Source organism: Micropterus salmoides, unplaced genomic scaffold (genome assembly GCF_014851395.1).
Source record: "Micropterus salmoides isolate LMB-PRFRI ecotype aquatic unplaced genomic scaffold, ASM1485139v1 Ms_hic_scaffold_7, whole genome shotgun sequence".
Taxonomy (NCBI): Eukaryota; Metazoa; Chordata; class Actinopteri; order Centrarchiformes; family Centrarchidae; genus Micropterus; species Micropterus salmoides.
Window position 1 is genome coordinate 14,657,482 of NW_024044459.1, and position 21,357 is coordinate 14,678,838.

Below are 21,357 nucleotides of genomic sequence, written 5' to 3' on the forward strand. Positions count from 1 at the left end.
GGTGTTCTGATACACAAAAATAATGGATTATGCTGAATCTGCCAAGATCATTATATTCTATAGTGCGTACACCATGGCCAGAAGCAAAATATAAAGTCTTGTTTAAATCATGATCTTATCATCTTGATCATATATTTCCAATTTTTTAAAAGTGTTGTCTTGTTAGGCCATTTTAAAAAGTAATAGTTACTTTAGCTGGTAACGTAGCACAGAGGTACAGTTGCTATAGTTACCTGCACTTTAACATACTTGCAGACCAAGTTAGAGCTGAGGTTGCTGTTAGAGTACGTACACTAGGTGATGATCAGTACTTTGACGTATGGGTTATAGCCAGAATAATTAAGCCATCAGACTGGATCATAGTCGTTCTTGTTGCGTGTGCTGTAATGGGGAATCGCTGCTGTTAGTTTTTCCTTCTTAACCAGGTGTGAAGTTACTGTGCTAGAACTGACTACTCATATTTTTGGAGCGGAGAACTTGAGCTGCCTCTCTGGCATGTGAGGTGGGAACTGTAGTATGAGGATGTGTTCCCATTGTAGGTAAACAGATTGAAAACTACAAATCCCATTTGTCCTTTAAAGTGCTACAGAGATTATGTATGTGTGGTAGGCCCTCCCACTCCCCATCAGTCAGTCCTTGAGGTATTACTCAGTGAACATAATTGAGAGCATACTTTGGAAGTGCTGGTCATGTTGCACTCGTCTCATTTCCTCAGCTCATACTTGATTCCAGATCTGCTCCAAAGAGGTGAGAATCAATTAGTTTCTTCATTGAATGCATTTTCTCATGATTGTCGTAAGACTTGAAGGGCAGCGTGATGCTAAAAACTGCATTAAGATTTTTTTATTTCTTTGGTTTATGATTGAAAAGGGCAAGGAACATAGTCAATATGTTGACTATATCAGTTGTGTAAGCTAATGGAGGCAAAGGGAGCCTCTGTTTATCTTAGCTTCTATACCGCTAAAGCTCTTAGCAGCCAGATAGCATCTTTATTGCTCATTAAGGGGCAGTTGGCACCTAGTGAATCACATTGAGTTTGTATAGTGTACTCTGCTGTACAGAAGACTGTACCATTCAAATAGCTAGAAACATAAGTGTTGCTCTGCCACATACAGTGCACGAGTCTATTGCATATACTTCAATTCACTTTGTGGTTATCTGAACATTTCCATAATGCCATGCAATCCATCTTTTTTGTATCTTTTAGCACAGAAGGTTCTCGATTAATTACTGGAATGGTACATGTCCTCTCCTGTGGCCTTGCTACTTCCTGGGTTTAATGGACACCATTAGTGCATTTCAAAAGGCGTAAATGGGATGACAGCATTCAGTGTGTCAGAAAGGTTTCAACTATGCCATGAACCGCCAAATTATGACAATTTTACAACACAGATTCCTTCAGTTTTTCTTCTTCACACTTTTGACAAACACACAGGCTTTGATCGTTTACAGACTTCAAAGGGATATCAACCTAAATTATATTTTTATCCATCTACTTTTGCTGAAATACATTTTTTAGATGTACTTTGCATGGGACACCGAGGACATCTAACTCTCTACACTTATGTATGCTCACACATATTTTTAATTTACAAGAACAAAAACCAAAAGACATAATACTAAATTAATTAATAATTCACTTCACTATTATTTTAACCATTGGAAGATATTACTGCAGGTGGCATTGAAATGGGAGGGGCTCAATGCAGGCAGTAATATATTTCAATTATATTACACAGCAACAAAAGTACAAAGATTTTTTAAATTAATCACACCAACTATATAGGGGTGTGCAGATATGACAAGGATAAAATGAGTCATAGCATTGGAACAATACGCATCAAAACTAATTAACTGCATTAAATGCAGTAGCACATTGTACACATGCCCTAGTACAAGAGTATTTGGGACATATTTACTTCTGATTCTAAATGGTCTTATACAGTATGCACGGTTGTTGAATCAAAATAGAGTCTTGACCTTGAGTAAAAATTTAATCTACTGTGCAGTCATTTAATTGATATAAATCTGAATGAATGTTGTGTTAGTAATGCCAGACCTAAAATTTATAGCAGCTACTTTTAAAACCCTGTTGAGGGCATTAACAATTTCCAGAATTGAGTATTTCGCTAAACTTCATCTAAGACAAGTGATCACAATTTCTAATATTTCATATTTGCAATCAAATGGGCTATGAACAATACTGGTCTAAAGGTAAAATCAGTAACCTTTAATGTATCAGGACTGAATTTTTACAATACAGGGTAAGACATTTTTTATCGCAGGGGTTTTCAAAGTGTGAGGCGGGCCTCCTGAGGGAGGCTCCAAACAGTTTCAGGGGAGGCTCACTGTATGTGCAACAATATTACATTACTTATTATATATAAATAGATCACATAGAATAGCCTACATGTGTGAGAGTTCAGAGATACAGTAGTTTTTGGGAACTGTTTTCCCCCATCAGAGTAAGAAACTAATAAATGCATTAGGACAGATTTTTTAAATTAAACTATTTGGTGTATTGTCTGAGGGGAGGCCCGCAGTCTCAGACTTTGAAAACCCCTGTTCTAGAGGATAGTGCACAAAACAAGAACCATTGGTGCAAAGGCTCTGTTGTCTATAAAGGCAGTTTACCGTTGCATTTACTTAGATTCTTTTTTACAGTAGACATTTGAACTGTCATAGCCAGAAAAGCACAGATGTAACTACTAACATTAGATGTGGCTGCATTTCATTGGTCTGCCTCAGTAAACCAGATGGTGGATGAATACCTCTTGAACTGCAGCGCCTAAAGGGAAGGCAGTCTTAATTAATGTTATTACACAAAGTTAAATTGTCCACTGTGATAAAAGTCTACTGTCTGAATCACAGTGGCTCCGTGGGCTTCTTCTGACTCAGCCAAGAAGTCCATGTTGTGCTGCTTTACCTTTTTTTTCTATATAATTACTGGGCTTTATTTTCAATTTTGCATATTTGACATGTGAACAAGGAAGACATGGGGGAGGAGGGGGCATTATTTGATTCCTTGGGACAGAACAAATTACTCTCTGCAAACTCTGTGGTTCAGCCACGGTAATTGGTTTCCAAAGGAAGTCATAGCCATAGAGTGCACAAGTCAATGGGTTCTTCATCAAAGAATCAGAATATTTTTCAGTCATCAAAATATCTGGGTATGTCTCTCTGTCTGTCAGGTCCTTCAGTGTCACACACTTCCCCTTTCTCCATGGTCATCTCAATATGGCAGCCCATGAGATTGACCAAGAGGGTGTGTCCACTGATCCCCTGTGGTTTGCATTAAGTGTCCCATCTGCTCTTTAGTCAGCTGACTCATTGTTTTTGATGAACTCAATGTGTTGTATTTGTCTTGCATGTGCCCTGTGAATGAGCAGCTCAGATATATATTTTGTATTTCCTGTTGCGCTCAAATGCAGTCGTTTCCACTGTAAATGTTTATATTCACTTGTATGAAGAGTTTGAAGGTGTCTCAAGGAGCCTTGGTGGAAAAGTCTTAACAGTCTTGACTGTGCAGTAAGAAGCAGCTGCTCAGACAGGATCTGATGCAACTTTCTGAGACATTCAAATTTACATGTTCCAGGTTTTACTGATATTCCAAAAAGAATATCAACTAGCTTACAGAGCATCAGATCCCATCTTGGACCTTCCTGCTGCACAAACTAAAACTTCTCCTGCAAGGTTATAAAATGGCTGCATTCTGACTCAAGGTGCAAGTGAATGCAATAATTTGTAGTGGCATCCTTTTCTTGCTCTTCCCCCTTCCCTTCCCTTACCCCACACTCCCCTAATCTATGCCTATCTTTGTCCATGTGTGCTGCGTAGGTATCAAGAGGAGTACAGTATGGACTCAACCAATGCCCAGTAAGTCCCTGGCAGCATCCTGCTTGCATGGCATGGATTGTGTCTGCAATGGTGACTATACACAGGACTGATTTGCAAAATATTTGCAAGCACCAAAGCACATACGTAGCAGTGTTCACTATGGATTTTGAATAGACTGGATGTGGACATAATGCCTTGACTGTGTTTGTTTGGTTATATTACTGAAAAAGGTGTAAGTGGGCAATGCTCGTTGTAATGGTACAGAGTGCTGAGAATAATCCATTCATCTGTGGATACCTTTTCAACAATTGTTGTGGAAAAGACTCTAGGAAACATTTATCTTAACACAGATTTTTGTGATATTGGATCAATCCACAGGAAATGGTGAAAAGGCAGCCTGTGTGTTTTTTATCACCTTATTCTAGGTGTATTATCTGTCTCTTGAGTGAATGTGAAAACTAAAATCTGCGGGATGAAAAATTGGGGAAATGGGTACTAAAAACACCAGCCTGTCCATTTTTTGTGCTATAACTGTATACTGTGCATGCTGCTGAGTCACTGATCATACGAGAGATTATAATGGATTATAAAGTTTTTACTACATTCACTCTGGGAAACTGAGAATCTACAGTGATACCCAATTACTAAGATGTGGTGATAAAGGTGTGAAGTGTGGAGGACAGTAATAGTAGTTCACAGTAAAAGGCTTTTTTGTTTGGAATTCGTGGAAATAATGATTAGCGAACAGCGAATAGGTCTGTGTTGCTTCATTTGTAAAATCATCATCGTAACCAGAAAACATCATTAATCATTATCACAGAGGTCATTTTGCTTTCAGCACCACAAACTTGTATATTTATGACCTACAAAGTGATTAGTGGCAGAATTGGGTATTGGGTAGCCCCTAAGTGCTAAGTGTGCAAGTGCAATACATTTAGATATCTGGTAGGAAAACTAAGGCATCTCTTTCTTTTTCAAAGGATAATTTGAAGTGTTGATTTTGGGTTCATGGCTTGCAGTGATCTTGGCTGATTGATGAAGCCACTAAAGCCCAAAAGCCCAATTGTGTGTTGAGCCAATGTGGGAAGAATACGCAACAACAACCACTGGTGACTGTGATAGGCTGAGACACTTGTCAATCAAGCAAACATGCCCCAGAACATACCTCTTGAATCTGCAACGTATCCTTAATGAAACATTAGTGTTTAGAACTGCTACAAAGATGTGCATTAAAAGAAGTCAAATTAACTATCAAGATCCTTACAGTTTTTTCTAAAATATTTAGGTTATGCATGTTGCAACCTTTTTAAATAGTCTTCTACTTTTACAGTCTATTCGATACGTGCTGGCAGTTCTTCATGTCAATAGCACTCCTCAGCTGTGGTGGGTTACAGCTTGATTGTACTGTACGTTGGAGCTGTGCTACTGTTGGAAAATGTTCCTTGGGGATATGCTAAGTGGAGACCTATAAGCTTGTGTTGACAAGCGAGTGTTCCCTTGATCGCTGTTATCCTCTTTTCAGGTTATTCTGTAAATAGAAATTCAGGCTGACAGAGCATTTTGCATTTTGTGTTACGCACAATGTAAATCACACACACACACACACACACACACACACACACACACACACACACAAAAAAAAAACTGCTCCCTCTTTATTTCACTGCTTGACGCTTTGTACACATTCGGAGTGAATAAGAAAACATTTTTTCTGGTTATGGACCGTAACTTAACTTTTTCCCTTGCAAAAGTACAGTACCAAAGACAAAATACCTGACATACATACATTGATTCCTGTGGTTGCAGGAAAAAAAGTTGTTTTGTTATATCACAGGAAATGTGTACAGTTTCAGCTCGTCAAAGAGCGAGTGCGTCAGTGCACTTTCAGAAAACCACAACTTTTCAGCTCATCAGCACAGTCAAGGGTGATCGGGGTGCATTCTCAGTGGGTGCTTGAAGAACTTCAGATGGTTCCCTCAATATGGAGGAGCATGATACAGAGACATCACTGAGTAGCGGCACTTGGTAGGTAGCAGATTTTTATAACAAAATCATTTCTGGAATGCCTTGAAAATTAAGTGAAATTATCTAAAGGTGTATCTAAAAAAAAAGTTACACTGCATGACCTCGATTTATAAAGACTTGCATCTTGCTGTACTCTTTTCAAATGGGATACTATTACTTAAGCTTTCTTCGTGCGTGTGCAAAAGTTAGTGAGATATGAGCACTCTCTTTTTTTTTTATGAAATTGGTACCTTGTGAGCAAAGAAGACATGTTTTCTTGGCAGTTCGTAGAAAAGTCCAACACCTATACCTATATGTCATGATCACATCACTTACTTAGGCATTAAGATCTCCTCCAGACTGTCAGAGTTGGTAACACTCAACTTCACACCACTGCTAAAAAAAATAGAAGACGATTTGCTTCGATGGCTCAACCTTCCAATCTCCATAATCGGCAGGATAGCAGCAATAAAAATGACGATTTTACCGAAAATTAATTATCTATTCTCAATGATTCCAACCCACCCTACACTCACCTGGTTTAAATCACTAGACTCCATTATCACTCACTTCTACTGGAAAAATAAAACGCCAAGGATAAAACTCACTACACTACAAAAAAGTAAGGTTCAAGGAGGACTAGAAGCACCAAATTTCCAATATTACTCAATGGCTAACCAACTGCAATACATATACAAATGGATTCACCCCACCCAATCCGATATTATATGGCTAGATATAGAACAATCACTATGCAAAGAATTAAATATAGCTGACATACCGTTCCTCACCAAATCAATCAAACAACACACATGTTTTAATGCAGTAACTATAGCTTCCACTCTGACAGCCTGGTGGAAATTTCACCATATCACAAATTCTAAATTAGTTCCATCTAACTTCACACCACTGTGGAACAACCGTGACTTTATAAGCAATAAAAAAACATTGAATTTTCACACATGGGCAGAAAGGGGTATTACCCACATTAAGCACATTTTCAAATCTAACACATTTAGACCATTTCCGCAACTAGCCCAGGAGTATGGCATCGGGAGCAACGAATTCTTAAAATACCTACAAATCAAATCTTCTGTTCTGACAAAAATAAACATCAGAGACACAACTTTAGAACTTCCAGCGGCAATATCAGACTTGGTCAACATTTCCTCCCCAAAGAAACTTCTCTCTAAAATATACAAAATGATTTCAAACCAACTTCAGACCATATACTTACCAACAATAAAATGGGAAAACGATCTTTCAATAGCTCCTGATGCCAGTTTCTGGACCCAAATCTGTAAAAACATCCATCTCATGTCCAAAAATGCAAATCTTCAGTTAATACAATACAAAATACTTCATAGAACACATTACACGGGCAATAGATTAGCTAAAATGGGTTTCACATCAGAAGTTTGCACACATTGCAATCAAAATTCTACAGATACATACATCCATGCAACCTGGCACTGCACTCCAATCAAACACTTTTGGGAAGAGGTCACACAGTCACTATCCACTATAGTTGGCTGCCACATCCCAATGTCGCCTTCTCTTTGCTTGCTGGGAGACCTCACAATAATCACTGATAAAACTATAAACTCTAAAATACTCCTCATAGCTCTAACCATCGCCAAGAAAACTATCCTCATGAACTGGAAAACTAGAAATAAATTACACATTAACATTTGGAAAAATCTTATAACAGACTTCATTGCAATGGAATATGCATCTCCCCTTCATAATTACGCATCTAAAACTGACTCCTGCCGCCCAACACTTTCTGACCTCTTACAGCTGTGAACCCTTTCTCGGTTTTCAACTCCAACTCCTCCCACCTTCTTAATCAACCCACGAAAATTAATGCATTTAGTTGTTTGAACTTGTTCATGTCATCATTGTTATTACTATCTTTACTGTTATTGTTATCGTTGCTATTTTCACTTTTATTTTTTCATTGTTGTAATTGCTGATGTTGCTGTCTTTTGCTTTCACCATTGCGGTCACCACTGCCATCATCATTGTCATTTATTATTAATATCATTATTACCATTATTATTATAATCATCAATATTGCCGTTGTCAATGCTGTATTGGAATTAAGTGTCATTATCATCACTACTGCAATAATTCCCCCCTTATCTCTTCACGGGTTTTTAATGCACCACAACATAGAATAGGGAGGAAAGGAAAAAAAAAAAAAAAAAAAAGAAAAGTCCAATGAGTAGTTGCAGAACATTTTACCGGTGAGTGTGCTCTTTGTGAAGGACACAGAGAATATCACATTCATATATTTGCAAAGTCTCTTTTTGTTGAACAATTCTGTCATGTTTCTACACAAGTTTCCATTTATAAATTTGGAATAGAGTTTCTTCTAAAGCATCAAAATTACATATGCAATATTCCTCTGAACCATCTATTACTTTCTTTCTATTGTTGACATTTTTAGCATAGACTGCTGATAAAAGTAGTCTCTGCCTTGGTCAAAATATGCCTGCGATATTAAAGGTGTACACAGCTTGGTTACATAGCTTTTTTTTCTAGAGGTGTTAATGAAACGTGCTGTCTTTGCTCTTTGTGAAACAATTTTACTTCCAGGTGAGAATCACTGTCTTCATCACGTACTGTACAAAACAGAAGACTGTACTATAAGGGAGGGAGGAGTGAATTTCAAAGGCATCTTTCAATATTAGTGATATTACAATGAGTTCCTATTAAGTTCTCTCTAAACGTTGTTGCTCATCTGAAGTTTTGAAAGTCTTTGTACTTTTTTTCCTAGCAAATTGTTGACACGTTGAAGATCATTCCCGTGTCCTGGAGCATTTTAGCTTTCAGTTGACACTTCCACATGCTTTGTCATTATCTGGCACAAGGAAACGGCCTCTTGGGTTGTTTTTTTTTGTTTGTTTTTTTTACTCTGGTCCCAGAAATGTCCCATTTCTCAGACAGAGTGAGTTTAACTTCATCATCCATTTTATCAGCTTTTCTATTTATAGTTTCATGTGTTTTGCTGTTGTCTCTTCAGGGTTTTGAGGAACGAGGAACATCTCTTTTATGTGAACTTGCCTTTCTCAGGTACTGCCTAGCGTGTTATCTAACTGTTCAGAAATTTACCTTCAGTGCTCTTGAAATCTTCACTTCAGTCAAGAGGAAGATTAATTTGTTTTGTACACTCTAGTCAACAATAAAGTGAGCGGCACTCTTATTATAACTGCACATTTGTGTCAGAACTTTTTGACAGACAACTGCTTTGAATCAGCGTCTATGAGATGCTTATCAAGGCTAAACTATAACAAATTCTGCTGCAGTGCACTTATGAAGCTAGAGCAAAATGCTTCAGGGTTGTCTGGGTCCTTGAACACATCATGTGCACATACAGTACAAACTAGCTAGGACCTTGTCCACGACTTCCATGAACTTACACTGCAGCTTACGGAATGTATTGGTCTCAGAGGACCAGAAAGGACCTGTAGTCTGCTACATCCTGTCAGTCCACATGACACCCAGCTAGTGATTATCCCCCCCCCCTGTGTTCATTATAACATTTCCCACTTGAGGTACCTGCCTTCTGTATCATTTGACAAAGTACTTTAACCATTACCACAGCCAAAGTGTGGCCTGAATCCCATTCAGCTATTTTTGCACTGTAATGAGGCTATTGGACAAGTACCTTCACCAGGATTTAGATCCAAAGCAGAGAAAGATGCCACAGCTTTTGAATATTTATGTCCAAGTGCAATATTTTTAGAATCCCAGCAGCTTTTATATCAGGCACATGAGGGTAGTGCATGGGGAATTTTCTATTTTCAACTGTTTGCTTTGTCACGGCGTGTGGGGGGGAATATAAAACTCTATTCAGGCTATGATAGGAAAGACTCTTGTCATAGTGTTTACAAGACATGATGCAGTATTATTGGTTGATTCTGATTCTATTCCCCTAAGCCTGGAGCTTCTCGTAAACCACGATACAACATGCTGTTTAACTCAAGCAACTTGATTGGTCAGAGATAACTGGGCTGATAACGTGTCTACATTTGCTGCTGTGCCAGCACGTGCACTATGTAATGTGTTTCTACAAAACCAGATACAACAGGATTCAACAGGAAAAGATTTGATCAGAGTCTGCAGAAGCATCAGTTGCACCATATCTTGACTGAGATGTTTTGGAGCTACCCCCCCCGCCCACAGAGTTTCCATGATCATCTAAGCCCCAGGTGATGTTGCACTAGCATAACTGATACTGATGTTCACTTACTTGCCCCTGCAACACATATTCCATATGGTGCAGAACATCTGGTGGCTGTAGGACAATATTTTTTTCCCCATCACTAGAATGAAAGCAGGCATCTGTCAGGCAGATTATCTCGAGGTCAACAAGCTGTTTTATGCTTATTTACAGAGTCTACAAAGCAGTTTTAGTCTCTCTGTGTTTCAGGCAAGGGTGCATCAAATTGTAATCCTATCACTGGCGCGTGTGTGTGTGTGTGTGTGTCAGACGAACACTGAAAGCTTGATTCCAGGTCTTTCCCACTACACTCAATCTTTCTCTCAGGTTACACTTTGCTACTGATAACGATCATTATGATCATGTAGTTACTGACTCTCTGTCACACATTCTGAATGGCTGATGGATAAAAACTAAATGGCTAAAAGTCAACACTTTAACCTCATAGTCATTGTTTTGTTTTAAATAAAATGTGAACAGAGCGAACACAACAGATATGTCTGTCCAAATACTTACAGACTGCACTGCAGGTTTTTCACCTTGCATTCAGATAAGCAGGGAACCCTCATATTGAATTACTGGAGCTACTACAAGGTTGTCACCCCTACCCATACACACATAAATCAGTAGGATTTTTTTTTTCCCAGACATGCCAACGCAATTCTCATGTAAAATAACACAATTGGCAATGTATTACTGCGTTTATTTGAGGTCACAATTCAGTTTTTGCTTTGTTCATATCTTTCTATGTTAAATGTATTTGCAGGTACCTGTAGACAAGCTGGGTAAACATGAAGCCTATGTAGCTCTGCTGTCCATGTCTGCTCTGACAGCTGTGTCAGTGGAGACTGAATGGGTCTGAGCATTGATCGCCTGATTTGCCACCATTATTCTTTATGACAGTGTTTTACTGCTTCTCAGGTGAGCAATCAATACACTTGGTTTATGTGGTTTACATATAGGGGTGTGTGTGTGTGTGTGTGTGTGTGTGTGTGTGTGTGTGTGTGTGTGGATAGCTATGGCTAATTCCTTGTACTGGAAACTCATAACAGCAAGACACTTGAACATTTCCCGCCTTGCTGTATCCATGGCGATATAGCCAGAAGAGGAATAGAGGGGAGCCACTGGAAGATGGTACAAATCTTATGTTCTTTCTTCCACCTACACTCTTTGTCTCCACATACATACCTCCCTTATGACTTGGCTGGCGTTATTGCCCTCCTGGTCTCTCCTCCCTTGTCTTTTTGCACACTGTGCTTATCTTGTCAGACAAGTCCCTCCTGGAGACGCAAGGCCATTGTTACTAACCCTCCATGCTGTTAATAGGCCTGTTGCACTTCCTGCATTCATCTAACCTGTCGCAATAGTTACATCATCATTCATGCTTAAGTGATCACTGGTCAAGCCTATTAAACTAAGTGAGGAACTATAGCTGTTTGATTTCATGTGCTGTTGTTTTTAGGAGATGGTTGTCAGTCACGCTTTTGTGTTAGTGAATATAAACCAGGCTGCCCGTTCACATGCTCATTTATTTATGTAAAAAAACTTGGTCTTTAACCAAGTGATATAGACTGTTGCACAAACTGCAAACAATTGCAGACTATGTGGTTGGGTACTATAGCAAATAGAAATCATTAAACCCTCCTGGGTACCTGTTTCATGCACAAATTGATCAATTTGGATTAATGTCTCAGCAGAGCAATTAAAACCCTTACCTTTAGGTTAAAGTCGGTATTTGTCATGTCTCTACGGTATGAATATGCATCACGGCAAGTGCGCCATTAAGAGAATGTCAATGTATGAAAAAGTAGGCCATTAGGATTCAAGCTCATATGCATTTCTGACTGATTTTGTTGCATTATTAAGGGGAACTGTACATAATAACTCATGGTAAATGGTGGGAATAAGTCAGAAGGGAGAGTTACACAGCTTTTTGTTCTGTGCTAGATTTGCATAAAACTATGCTTTTATACTGGAAACTTTCACCAAACACCATTATGGCTATGGCACAATTAACATTACCAACGGTCTTTCCGGGATGTGCTAATGTAAGGCATAGCTGTAGAATAACAGGATGCAAATTAAGGCCTTGTCAAACTTCAATACATTTTGTGGACTGACTGAAATGCATCCTTGCATTAAGTATCAAACTGAATTGTATCAAAAGTCTGTATCGAATGCTTGCTCAGATTCTAAGTTCTGTTTTTTATTCTTTGATATTTTCTGGTCCAAATCACAACTTTGCTTATTTTAGACTATTTTATATATGGACAGTTCTTGTAAGGCTGATTGTTTTAAACGACAAGGCTGATTTGGTGTGTTTTGTTCAATGTTGCACATGTAGCCTGAATGCAAACAAGATTACATGTATGAATGTGCGTGGACCAAAGCAATTGTCATGTGTTACATTTACTCTAAGTGATGCTTTGTCCCACACCTTATTATATCATGCGATGTAAAGATTTACACTTTTACACATTAGGCAAATGTTTTCTGGTCGTGTGTGTGTGTGTGTGTATGTTGGCGGGATGTGCCGTGTGCATGGCTCACCTGTATACATTTAAACTGACATCATGCCACTGTCGTGCCCCACAGGGTTCAGGTGGAGTTCTATGTGAACGAAAACACCTTCAAAGAGAGGCTGAAGCTTTTCTTCATCAAAAACCAAAGGTCAAGTAAGTACAGCCAACAGGGAGCCTCCCTCCACCCCATTCTCCACTGTTCCCATAATGCAAATGGTAACAAGTTTGCTGCCACTACATATGCTCAGAGCTAAATGAACATATAAAGCATAATATAGGAAATTGAAGTCAGCGTTATCATATCCAATTTTGCATATCCAATTTCTGTCTCTGTTGGGGTTTCATTATTTCATTAACTGCCTCTATGTAAAATGCTGTGTTTTATGGGTGTGCACGCTGAAGCCCAGCAAGAACAGTAGAGTGTGGCTCATTTGCTGGGAAACGAGGCAGGGCTGTAGTGTTTTTCTCAATAGGAGATAAGACTGGCAATGCACAGCATCTCTGAAAGAGACAGTGGTGCAGCTCAGAGGTTTTGTGCTTGGTGTCTGGGATCCAGTCATTTCCAACTAGTTGTAAATGTACTCTATGGGAACTCCATGTGTCAGTTAGAACACGTCGTTGACATATCCTAAGCACTGACATTGCTCTGTTGTCTTTCCTTCAACCTGTGATTGTCACAAAGTCACCACAGTGTTTGACATAACACAACAGAGTCTAATGAAAATGTCACACTTGGCTGCAGGGGTCTCTTGTTCTCTCCCATTGCAGCGCTGTTTGTTTGTCCAGTTTCAAATCATTTTAACATTGATGCTGGCTTCATCTGAAGAGGTCGTGTCACGAGAGATTAGGTAGCGGCAAAGGCTGATTGGAAATGGGTAATACAACTAGCACCACCCTCTGGTGAGCAAGCATTTCTGCAGCCAAGTTTCTGTTTTGCATATTTAGCGGTGCAAATTGTGTGGGTGCTTATCAGCATATGCCTGCACTTATTCAAACAGGAAATTGTGATTCCTCAAACATTATTATCCTTCTCAGCTATTTCTGTGCAATCCCACCATTCATTTATCTTGCTGTGTAATGCGTTGTCATATTACAAGCCCATAAAAGCGCTGGTGTTATTTTGTGTTATTCTTGGAGGGTTGGGAAAGTTATGCATCAGAGGAAATTCATTGTGACAGGGTGCCAGAGCAGCATGGAACTGCATCAGTCACGCTTCAGGAGTTTCGACAAATAAAGCCTCTTTAGGCCTTTCATTTAAGACATTTTATGCACATGAACAACTGGTGTTCCAGCTGTTCTCAACTTTCTATTGAGGTGGGATCTGGCTGCAAACACAGAGGTGGGCATAACACTGGAGGGTCTGAACTTTAGATGGTAGACAAGTGTGAACGTGTGAGATAATGATCAGAGAGCGTGCAGAGCTCTAAAGTGAAGCCAATGACCAAATTACCAGAGACGTAAACAAACTCATCTTCAGGCGATCGTCACTTAAGTGAAGCCAGACCAGTTTTTGAGTAAAGTCAAATGATATGTCTTTGTTGGTCCACAGGTCTGAGAATCCGCCTGTTCAACTTCTCATTGAAGATCCTCACCTGTGCCCTCTACATAGTGAGAGTCAGTCTGGATAACCCCAAGGAGAGCAATGGCAACTCATGGTAAGACTAAGAGACAGAATACTTTCCGTTTTTTCTAGATGTGGCTCTTTTCTCTGTCTTCTTATCACTTTTAATGCTATCTGTCATCATATCATGATTGTGGAGTGGTACCTTCTTTAGTCGTCACCAAGTTTGTTACTGCTGTAATTCAAGGTGATTAGCCCCAGTCACTGATCAGTATGCACTCATGACTCGTGACTCACTTTTTTTTAATTCAATGGTATATTCTTCCGTTACATCACTATGACTACTATTTAAAATATTTTTAGAACATCCTTAATGATGTAGCTTAAGCATAGGCTTGAGGGAAGAAAAGTAAGGAAAGACCAGGTGAGAATGGGCTGTGAATGGACTCAAATGTGCACACAAGTGAAAAAAGAGCAAAGCCCTCTGTGCAGACATGTGGAAGCTGTAGATTATCTGCACTGTGCTCACTGCCAGCAGCTTTTAGAGACACGTTGGGTTTGTTCATTATGGCAACGTACCAACCGATGGAAATGTTTCCCACTGGGTATGTTTCTACTCCCGCACAAACATTCACACACACCTTTTTTGTGTTTCCATTGTTACTCCTTTTCCTTGCAGTGCACTTGGTCAATGTTGGAACAACAGTTGGACTAATACAGCAGAGTCGACAGAAATCAACTGGTATGTTTCAGTCAGAATGGTATTAAACTGAAGTGTGTTCATTTTCTGTGTTGCAATAAAATGGAGATGCACTGAAGAGTGAGAAAAACTTTCTTATGGTTTTTGACAGGGGGTTGATTTTCTGGGTTAACAGACGGGTTCCTGTATGGGCGATACAGGTGAGAGTAGTAACACTCCAATGTGCATATAAATCAAATTCCTCTGCATGAACTGAATTTCAATGCAACCCAAACACACTAGCAGCCTTGTATTAGATAAAAGCATTGTAGAGCACAGTAGTTCCTCAGTGAAGGCTGAGCAGCCAGAAAAGATTAGTTTGCAGTTCATTTATCTCTCTCCCCCCCCCACCCCCTCTCTCCTCCAGGTGACAGTGGCCTTAATCAGTTTCTTGGAGACCATGCTTATCACATATCTCAGCTACAAGGTAAGGAACTGGTCCACAGTGCACAGTTTCTCTCTTTAATCCATGCTGATGTCTTACAGCTGTCTGATCAAAGTCCAGCACTGCCTGTTGGTCCTCTCTCATGGGCAGACAGCTTTCACTGTCCAGTCAAAGTGCCAAGGCACCTACTGTATCAGAGACATGTGGCTGGAAGACTTTTGCCGCTAATTTTAGACTCTGACATCATGCACTCTGTGTCAGAAACAAGTTATATAAACAGGTATGCAGGACTGGAAGGGCTGCTGTTGCTGCTTCTATGCGAGTCATCAAAAGATTCACTTTTGTCCTGTGTTCGTATGCATTTAAAGCAAGTAATGAATGGCAGCATTATGTGTTATATATTCTATAATACAGTAATAATAATACAATATATTAACTCAAGTTTCCCAAAATAGAAGTTTTTGTGTGAGATTCTTTCAGCAGGGATAAGCAGAGAGATGTTTGCTCCTTCATATACATTATTATACAGTATATTAATAAGGTCAACAACATATTAAAATAATGTAATGCAGTCCAATACATCACTAGAAATACAACCAAAATGTGGCCAAAGACCATAACCTCTCTGATACAGCATCAGCAGCCATTAGAAGTTTGCAGTACACTCAGGTGTTTATGTTTTCCGGTTACCCACTTTATTTAGACATCAAGACGTTAAAGAAAATCAGACCCAGTTTGCATATGAACACAATAAGGCAAAAATTATCTTGGGATTTAGGGATATGGGGGCCAAATATGAAGAAGACACCTGTTGAATTAACACCACCTACAGATTTTGTAGATCAAGTCTGCCAGGGTCCAGGGTCCTCAAGTACCGCCAGTCTCAAAAGAAGCTCATCTTTGCTTGGAATTATTAGTTTGCTGCTCTGAGACTGGTAGTGTCTCTTAGATGTATTGTTTCATAGGTTACAGCTCCTTCCCGAGTGGAAATGCTCTAAAGTTTTGTCTGGGTTTTATTATAAACAATTTTATGTCTTTATCTTTTTATGTCTTGCCATGTGTTTTGTTCTCAAGTGTTTGTTTAGGGACTCCTATTGTATTTATTTTATGGGAAGCAAATGTTCAAATTGTATTGGTTTCTTCAGTTGGTGATAAAATTGCCTTGTAAAATCTTTGTCTATTTTCTTTAGTAAGGTTTTTAGCTCCATCATAGTGGGAATCCACCACTGAATTACACCTTGTAAACTATGCTGCACTGTATTATCTGGCCTTTTAAAGTCTGAAGTTTAAAGTCTACACCTTGCCAATGCCAATTTTTAAATAAACTAGTGTTGTTGTTTGGTAATATCCTATCTATATCTAGCTTTCTTTAATTCAGGTCCTTATTGCATACAGAATTCAGCAACACCTGTCTAAAAGCAAACGCAGAGAATGCAGCATATAGTAGTAAACTCTACAAAAAATGTGGTTATGATGAAGAGAGATTTAATTAGAAAAGGTTATGTTAGTAATAGTAATGATAACAACACAAAAATTCTTTATACCAAAAGAAATGTCTCATTTTATTTCTCTCACCCAATTGGAGTGTAAAATGGACAACACGCAATATGCAAAACTGTGTTGTCTGTTACAAAACATTGTGTTCTTGCCACAGGTTACTTCCTCCAATGGTTTAAATTACTAGAATTTCATTTTCCCAAAAACACTCTCGCTGGTTCATTCAATTATTTCCCATCAATTTTCTTTCTAGGGGAACATTTGGGAGCAGATTTTCCAGATATCCTTCATATTGGAGATGATCAACACAGTGCCATTTATAATCACGGTGAGTAATAAACTTAAATAACTGATCAGTTAATCTGTTCCACAAAAAATCACATGTACCTTAATTTAGGCTCGAGGTCATTTTGGTGTCGGATTGTCCCGAGCAAGGCAATAACCTATTGTGAATGCCCAATGTAATGTGGCCCTCATCCCAGACTAAAAATTTCCCATCTAGCCAGCCTTAACGAAACATTGCCAAGGAATATTAATTTTCTTTTTTAACTGAGGAATTGAAGATAATTGTCTCGCAAGTATGTTAACTGATTAGTATTTCACGGACAGATTTGACCCTTAATGTCTTCCGTCTTGCTTTCCTTTCTTTCTTAAGATCTTCTGGGCTCCACTGAGAAACATATTTGTCCCTGTATTTCTTAACTGCTGGCTAGCCAAAGGTGCCCTGGAGAACATGATCGTAAGTATTTTCAATAATGTTTTTATTGTACTGTACAAACTGTAGCACCACTAAGGGCTTTGAAGGCACATCCATCCTGTGGAAGCCGTATTGGTGGTCCTGAGCTCATGAGTAACACTGGCTGTAAGGGCTGATGGGTATATACAATTTAGCTGTCAGAACAATATCCACTTGAGCAGGCTAATTTCTTCCTTTCTTTCTGGTTCATGCACTAGCAATGTATCTTTTTGAAGCTAGTATTATTAGATACAGTAGAGTATCGAACATTGTTGGCATTAACCCTGGTTGCTTTGATAAATTAGCCTGCTGGCTAATTAGTTTTCTCAGGTGAACTGAGTGGACTCTTGTTTGGAGAAAAGATAAGAGGGGCTCGGGTAGAAGACATTTTTTCACGATTATCTAAAAAATTTATTTAACTCAGACTGCTAACTTTTAATTTAAAACTGAACAGACCCGCTGGCATGTATCTTGAATGGATGGTTGCACAGAGAACTAGCTATTACTCTCAGTGTGTTGATCTTCATTATCCCACCAGCTGCAGTTGCTGGGGGTTAGTGATGTAACTGCAAAGCGTGCAAATACTTCCTGTTCCTATACTGTAAATTAAAATGTTAAATTACATTTATTGGGGAGGGCACAGGTTATTTTAAATAAAAGCAGAACGAACAGCAAGGCAAGCCATAGCATCAAAAGGGGTAAGTGCAGGAAAAACAAAAACACTGCAAAGCAATTCAACATAGAAACAGAAAGGATAAAAATGCCTGGTGCGCAGAATTCTGGTGTTGTAGTATCAATATTGTCCAGGATTTACTGTTGGTGCAAAGTGACTTGTACATGGAATTCAAAGCAATTAAATGCTATCCAACTGGTGTAGCGTGTGCTCTTGCTGTGATTCAGATGAGACAACTACAGAGTTAACAGCCTCATGCCAAGGCGGTAGTTGGGCAGATGGTAGAATCTGTGGCCAAGCAGACCAGCACATGGAGAGAGAGCAGTGACAATTTGGAGAGGCGTTGAAGGGAGGCGGTGGCAGGCAGAACATGCTAACAAGGTGCAACTGAAAATGAGTCGTGAGCTCCTACATCAAGACGGACAGAATGCTAATGTAGAGGAAAGCACTATATAATACTAAAATATTGTAGTAAAGAGGAGAGGATTGTGCAGTTGGACATAGTGTTCATTTGCATCCAGACCTTTCTTGTTGTATCCACCAATATAGTGTACACACTCAAAGAAAGTCTAAACAGTTAGTAAATATACGATATATAACGACCTTTTCTAGCAAATGTTTTTGGGGGTTTTTTTTGTTTTTTTTATTAAGAACTTAAAAATTTTGTAATTTTATCAAGATGCTGATCAGACAGCATGGATATTGCACAGGTGTGCCTTAGGCTGGCCACCATAAAAGGCCACCTGAAAATGTGCAGTTCCATCACACAGCACAATGCCACAAATGTTGCAAGTTTTGAGGGAGTGTGCAATTGGCATGCTGACTGCAGGAATGTCCACCAGAGCAGTTGCCCGTGAATGTTCATTTCTCTACCATAAGCCGTCTCCAAAGGCGTTTCAGAGAATTTGGCTGTACATTTAACTGACCTCACAACCGCAGACCACGTGTAACCACACCAGCCCAGGACCTCCACATCCAGCATCTTCATCTCCAAGATCGTCTGAGACCAGCCACCCGGACAGCTGCTGCAACAATCAGTTTGCATAACCAATGAATTTCTGCACAAACCATCTCAGGGAAGCTCATCTGCATGCTCGTCGTCCTCATCAGGGTTTCGACCCGACTGCAACTTTGCACAGCCATTGAAGAGGAGTGGACCAACATTCCACAGGCCACAATCAACAACCTGATGTTGAGATGTGGGATGTGTTACACTGCATGAGGCAAATGGTGGTCACACCAGAAACTGACCGGTGTCCAGACCGAAGTCTTAGAGTTCAGCTCAAGATGAATGGGGACAAAAACAAAAGTTTATAATTTTGTTCAGTGTAATTAACTCTTTTCCTCTGTCCAGAATGACTTCCATCGTGCCATCCAGAGGACCCACTCTGCCATGTTCAACCAGGTGTTCATCCTCATCTGCACCTTACTGTGTCTCGTCTTCACTGGGTGAGTAAACCTTTGTTCTCTCTCTTACTCACAGAAATGCATCTCTGACCACTGGGGCTTGCAAGCCTGTTTACTGACCCCTGCTGCAAAATCTGTTTCCTTAACTGTCTACTGCAAGACCAAGAACAAAATATCTGTGACACAGTTGGTAGTGTGCAGGCCTTAGATTGTTTAGAAGACAATATATATGTTGTAAAAGTAGAGATTGAAAATGTAGTTATACAGCTGGCGTGGCAAACTTTTATTGGCACGTGGTGGGGCCACTGGGGACAATTTGGAAAATGTAATTCAAATTTTTTTTTTCTTCATTTTTTTGTCTTTCATCTTTTATAGTAGCAATTCATTTTAATTAAAGCTGTCACTTCTTAGCTCTTGGGCAGCCTTCTTGTGACTGGGTGCCACCCAGCAGCTCCACTCCACACTGTCCAGTTAGACATCCTCATTCCCCTCTCCCCTCAGGGTTGCACTAAATCTACGACTTATCAATGAAAAAACTAAACAAAATAAATTAATTAGTACAAGCAGTGAGGTTGAAACGACAGAGCAATCAATAGTGTCACTTTAAATGACATACTGAGCAGGATTGACTCCGGTGCCCTTTGATTTTGGGCATATTGGATTTGACATCCAGTCCACCAGGCTAAAACACAATCCTGAAACAGATTACCCTGGAAAAGTATCTCTTCAGATGTATCATTTGAATTATCTTTAACCGTAGGAGACATGTATGATGTAACACCATCACGTCATTGTAGAAATTCTCATCTTTCTGCAGAGCTTGTGGGATCCAGCATCTAGAGAGAGCCGGGAAGCACCTGTCCCTGTTTGACTCGTTCTATTTCTGCATCGTCACCTTCTCCACTGTGGGCTATGGGGATGTCACGCCACAAATCTGGCCCTCCCAGCTGCTGGTGGTCATTCTCATCTGCGTTGCACTGGTGGTGCTCCCACTGCAGGTAATGACTCCAGGGCAAACTAACTTAAGTAAACCTCGTATTAGGTCCTGTCTAATCATCAGCAATTCGTTGATGTTCTGCATCTAGTGCTGACCTTCGTAGGATAATCATCAAATATTAAATGCCATTTTCGTGCTGCTATCACAGGCTGACAGCAAATATAAATCTATAAAGGTGCTTACTTCTCCTGCAGACTTCTTATGCAGCCAAATTGTCAATCTCGCTCAAAATTAAAGCCAAGTAATGCTGGCTCACACTTGCTTCATGATAAATCCACCTTTTCACTGTGCTATTTATTTTTAAAGACCACAGGCATGTTCATCCCTTCAACTGTTGTGATTTGTTCACTGTCCCTGCAGAGCAAATGGGGTGAGAAACAGAAATTAACTGCTGTTGCAAACTAGTGCATCAGCGGTTTTCACTCCGGTGCTTTCACCTTCTGTGTCCAGACAGCAAATCTATCTCTTCTATCTATCTTGATTTATTTATTTAATTGTAGATGCATTTGAGATCACATTGATGTTGTTGTCTTTGTGTCAGTTTGAAGAACTTGCATACTTGTGGATGGAGAGCCAGAAGTTAGGAGGGAACTACAGCCGCCACCGGGCGCAGACAGAGAAGCATGTGGTGTTGTGTGTCAGCTCACTGAAGATTGACCTGTTGATGGATTTCCTCAATGAGTTCTACGCTCATCCCAGACTACAGGTACCAAAACAAAAACATTGGCATTTGTAAGTTGGAGACTATGTAGTGTGTATAAATGCCCCACT

The 21,357-nt window shown here is 39.6% G+C and overlaps 1 protein-coding gene across 12 annotated transcripts in view; it reads left to right on the forward strand.

The window, feature by feature from the left end:
• The window catches only part of si:dkey-21e5.1 (potassium channel subfamily T member 1), a 69,917-nt gene that overhangs the window by 22,405 nt on the left and 26,155 nt on the right, over nucleotides 1-21,357 (forward strand). For 8 of the 12 annotated variants that reach the window (XM_038703672.1, XM_038703678.1, XM_038703679.1 and 5 more), the window contains 10 exons: nucleotides 12,665-12,744; nucleotides 14,141-14,246; nucleotides 14,832-14,894; nucleotides 15,004-15,052; nucleotides 15,259-15,318; nucleotides 17,027-17,101; nucleotides 17,429-17,512; nucleotides 19,537-19,631; nucleotides 20,407-20,587; nucleotides 21,128-21,292. In XM_038703672.1, coding sequence (XP_038559600.1) covers nucleotides 12,665-12,744; nucleotides 14,141-14,246; nucleotides 14,832-14,894; nucleotides 15,004-15,052; nucleotides 15,259-15,318; nucleotides 17,027-17,101; nucleotides 17,429-17,512; nucleotides 19,537-19,631; nucleotides 20,407-20,587; nucleotides 21,128-21,292 — 958 coding nt within the window. Of the gene's footprint in view, nucleotides 1-3,837; nucleotides 3,877-5,732; nucleotides 5,863-12,664; nucleotides 12,745-14,140; nucleotides 14,247-14,831; nucleotides 14,895-15,003; nucleotides 15,053-15,258; nucleotides 15,319-17,026; nucleotides 17,102-17,428; nucleotides 17,513-19,536; nucleotides 19,632-20,406; nucleotides 20,588-21,127; nucleotides 21,293-21,357 lie in introns of those variants that run through there. The other 4 variants (XM_038703675.1, XM_038703683.1, XM_038703684.1 and 1 more) reach the window with 2 other exon arrangements.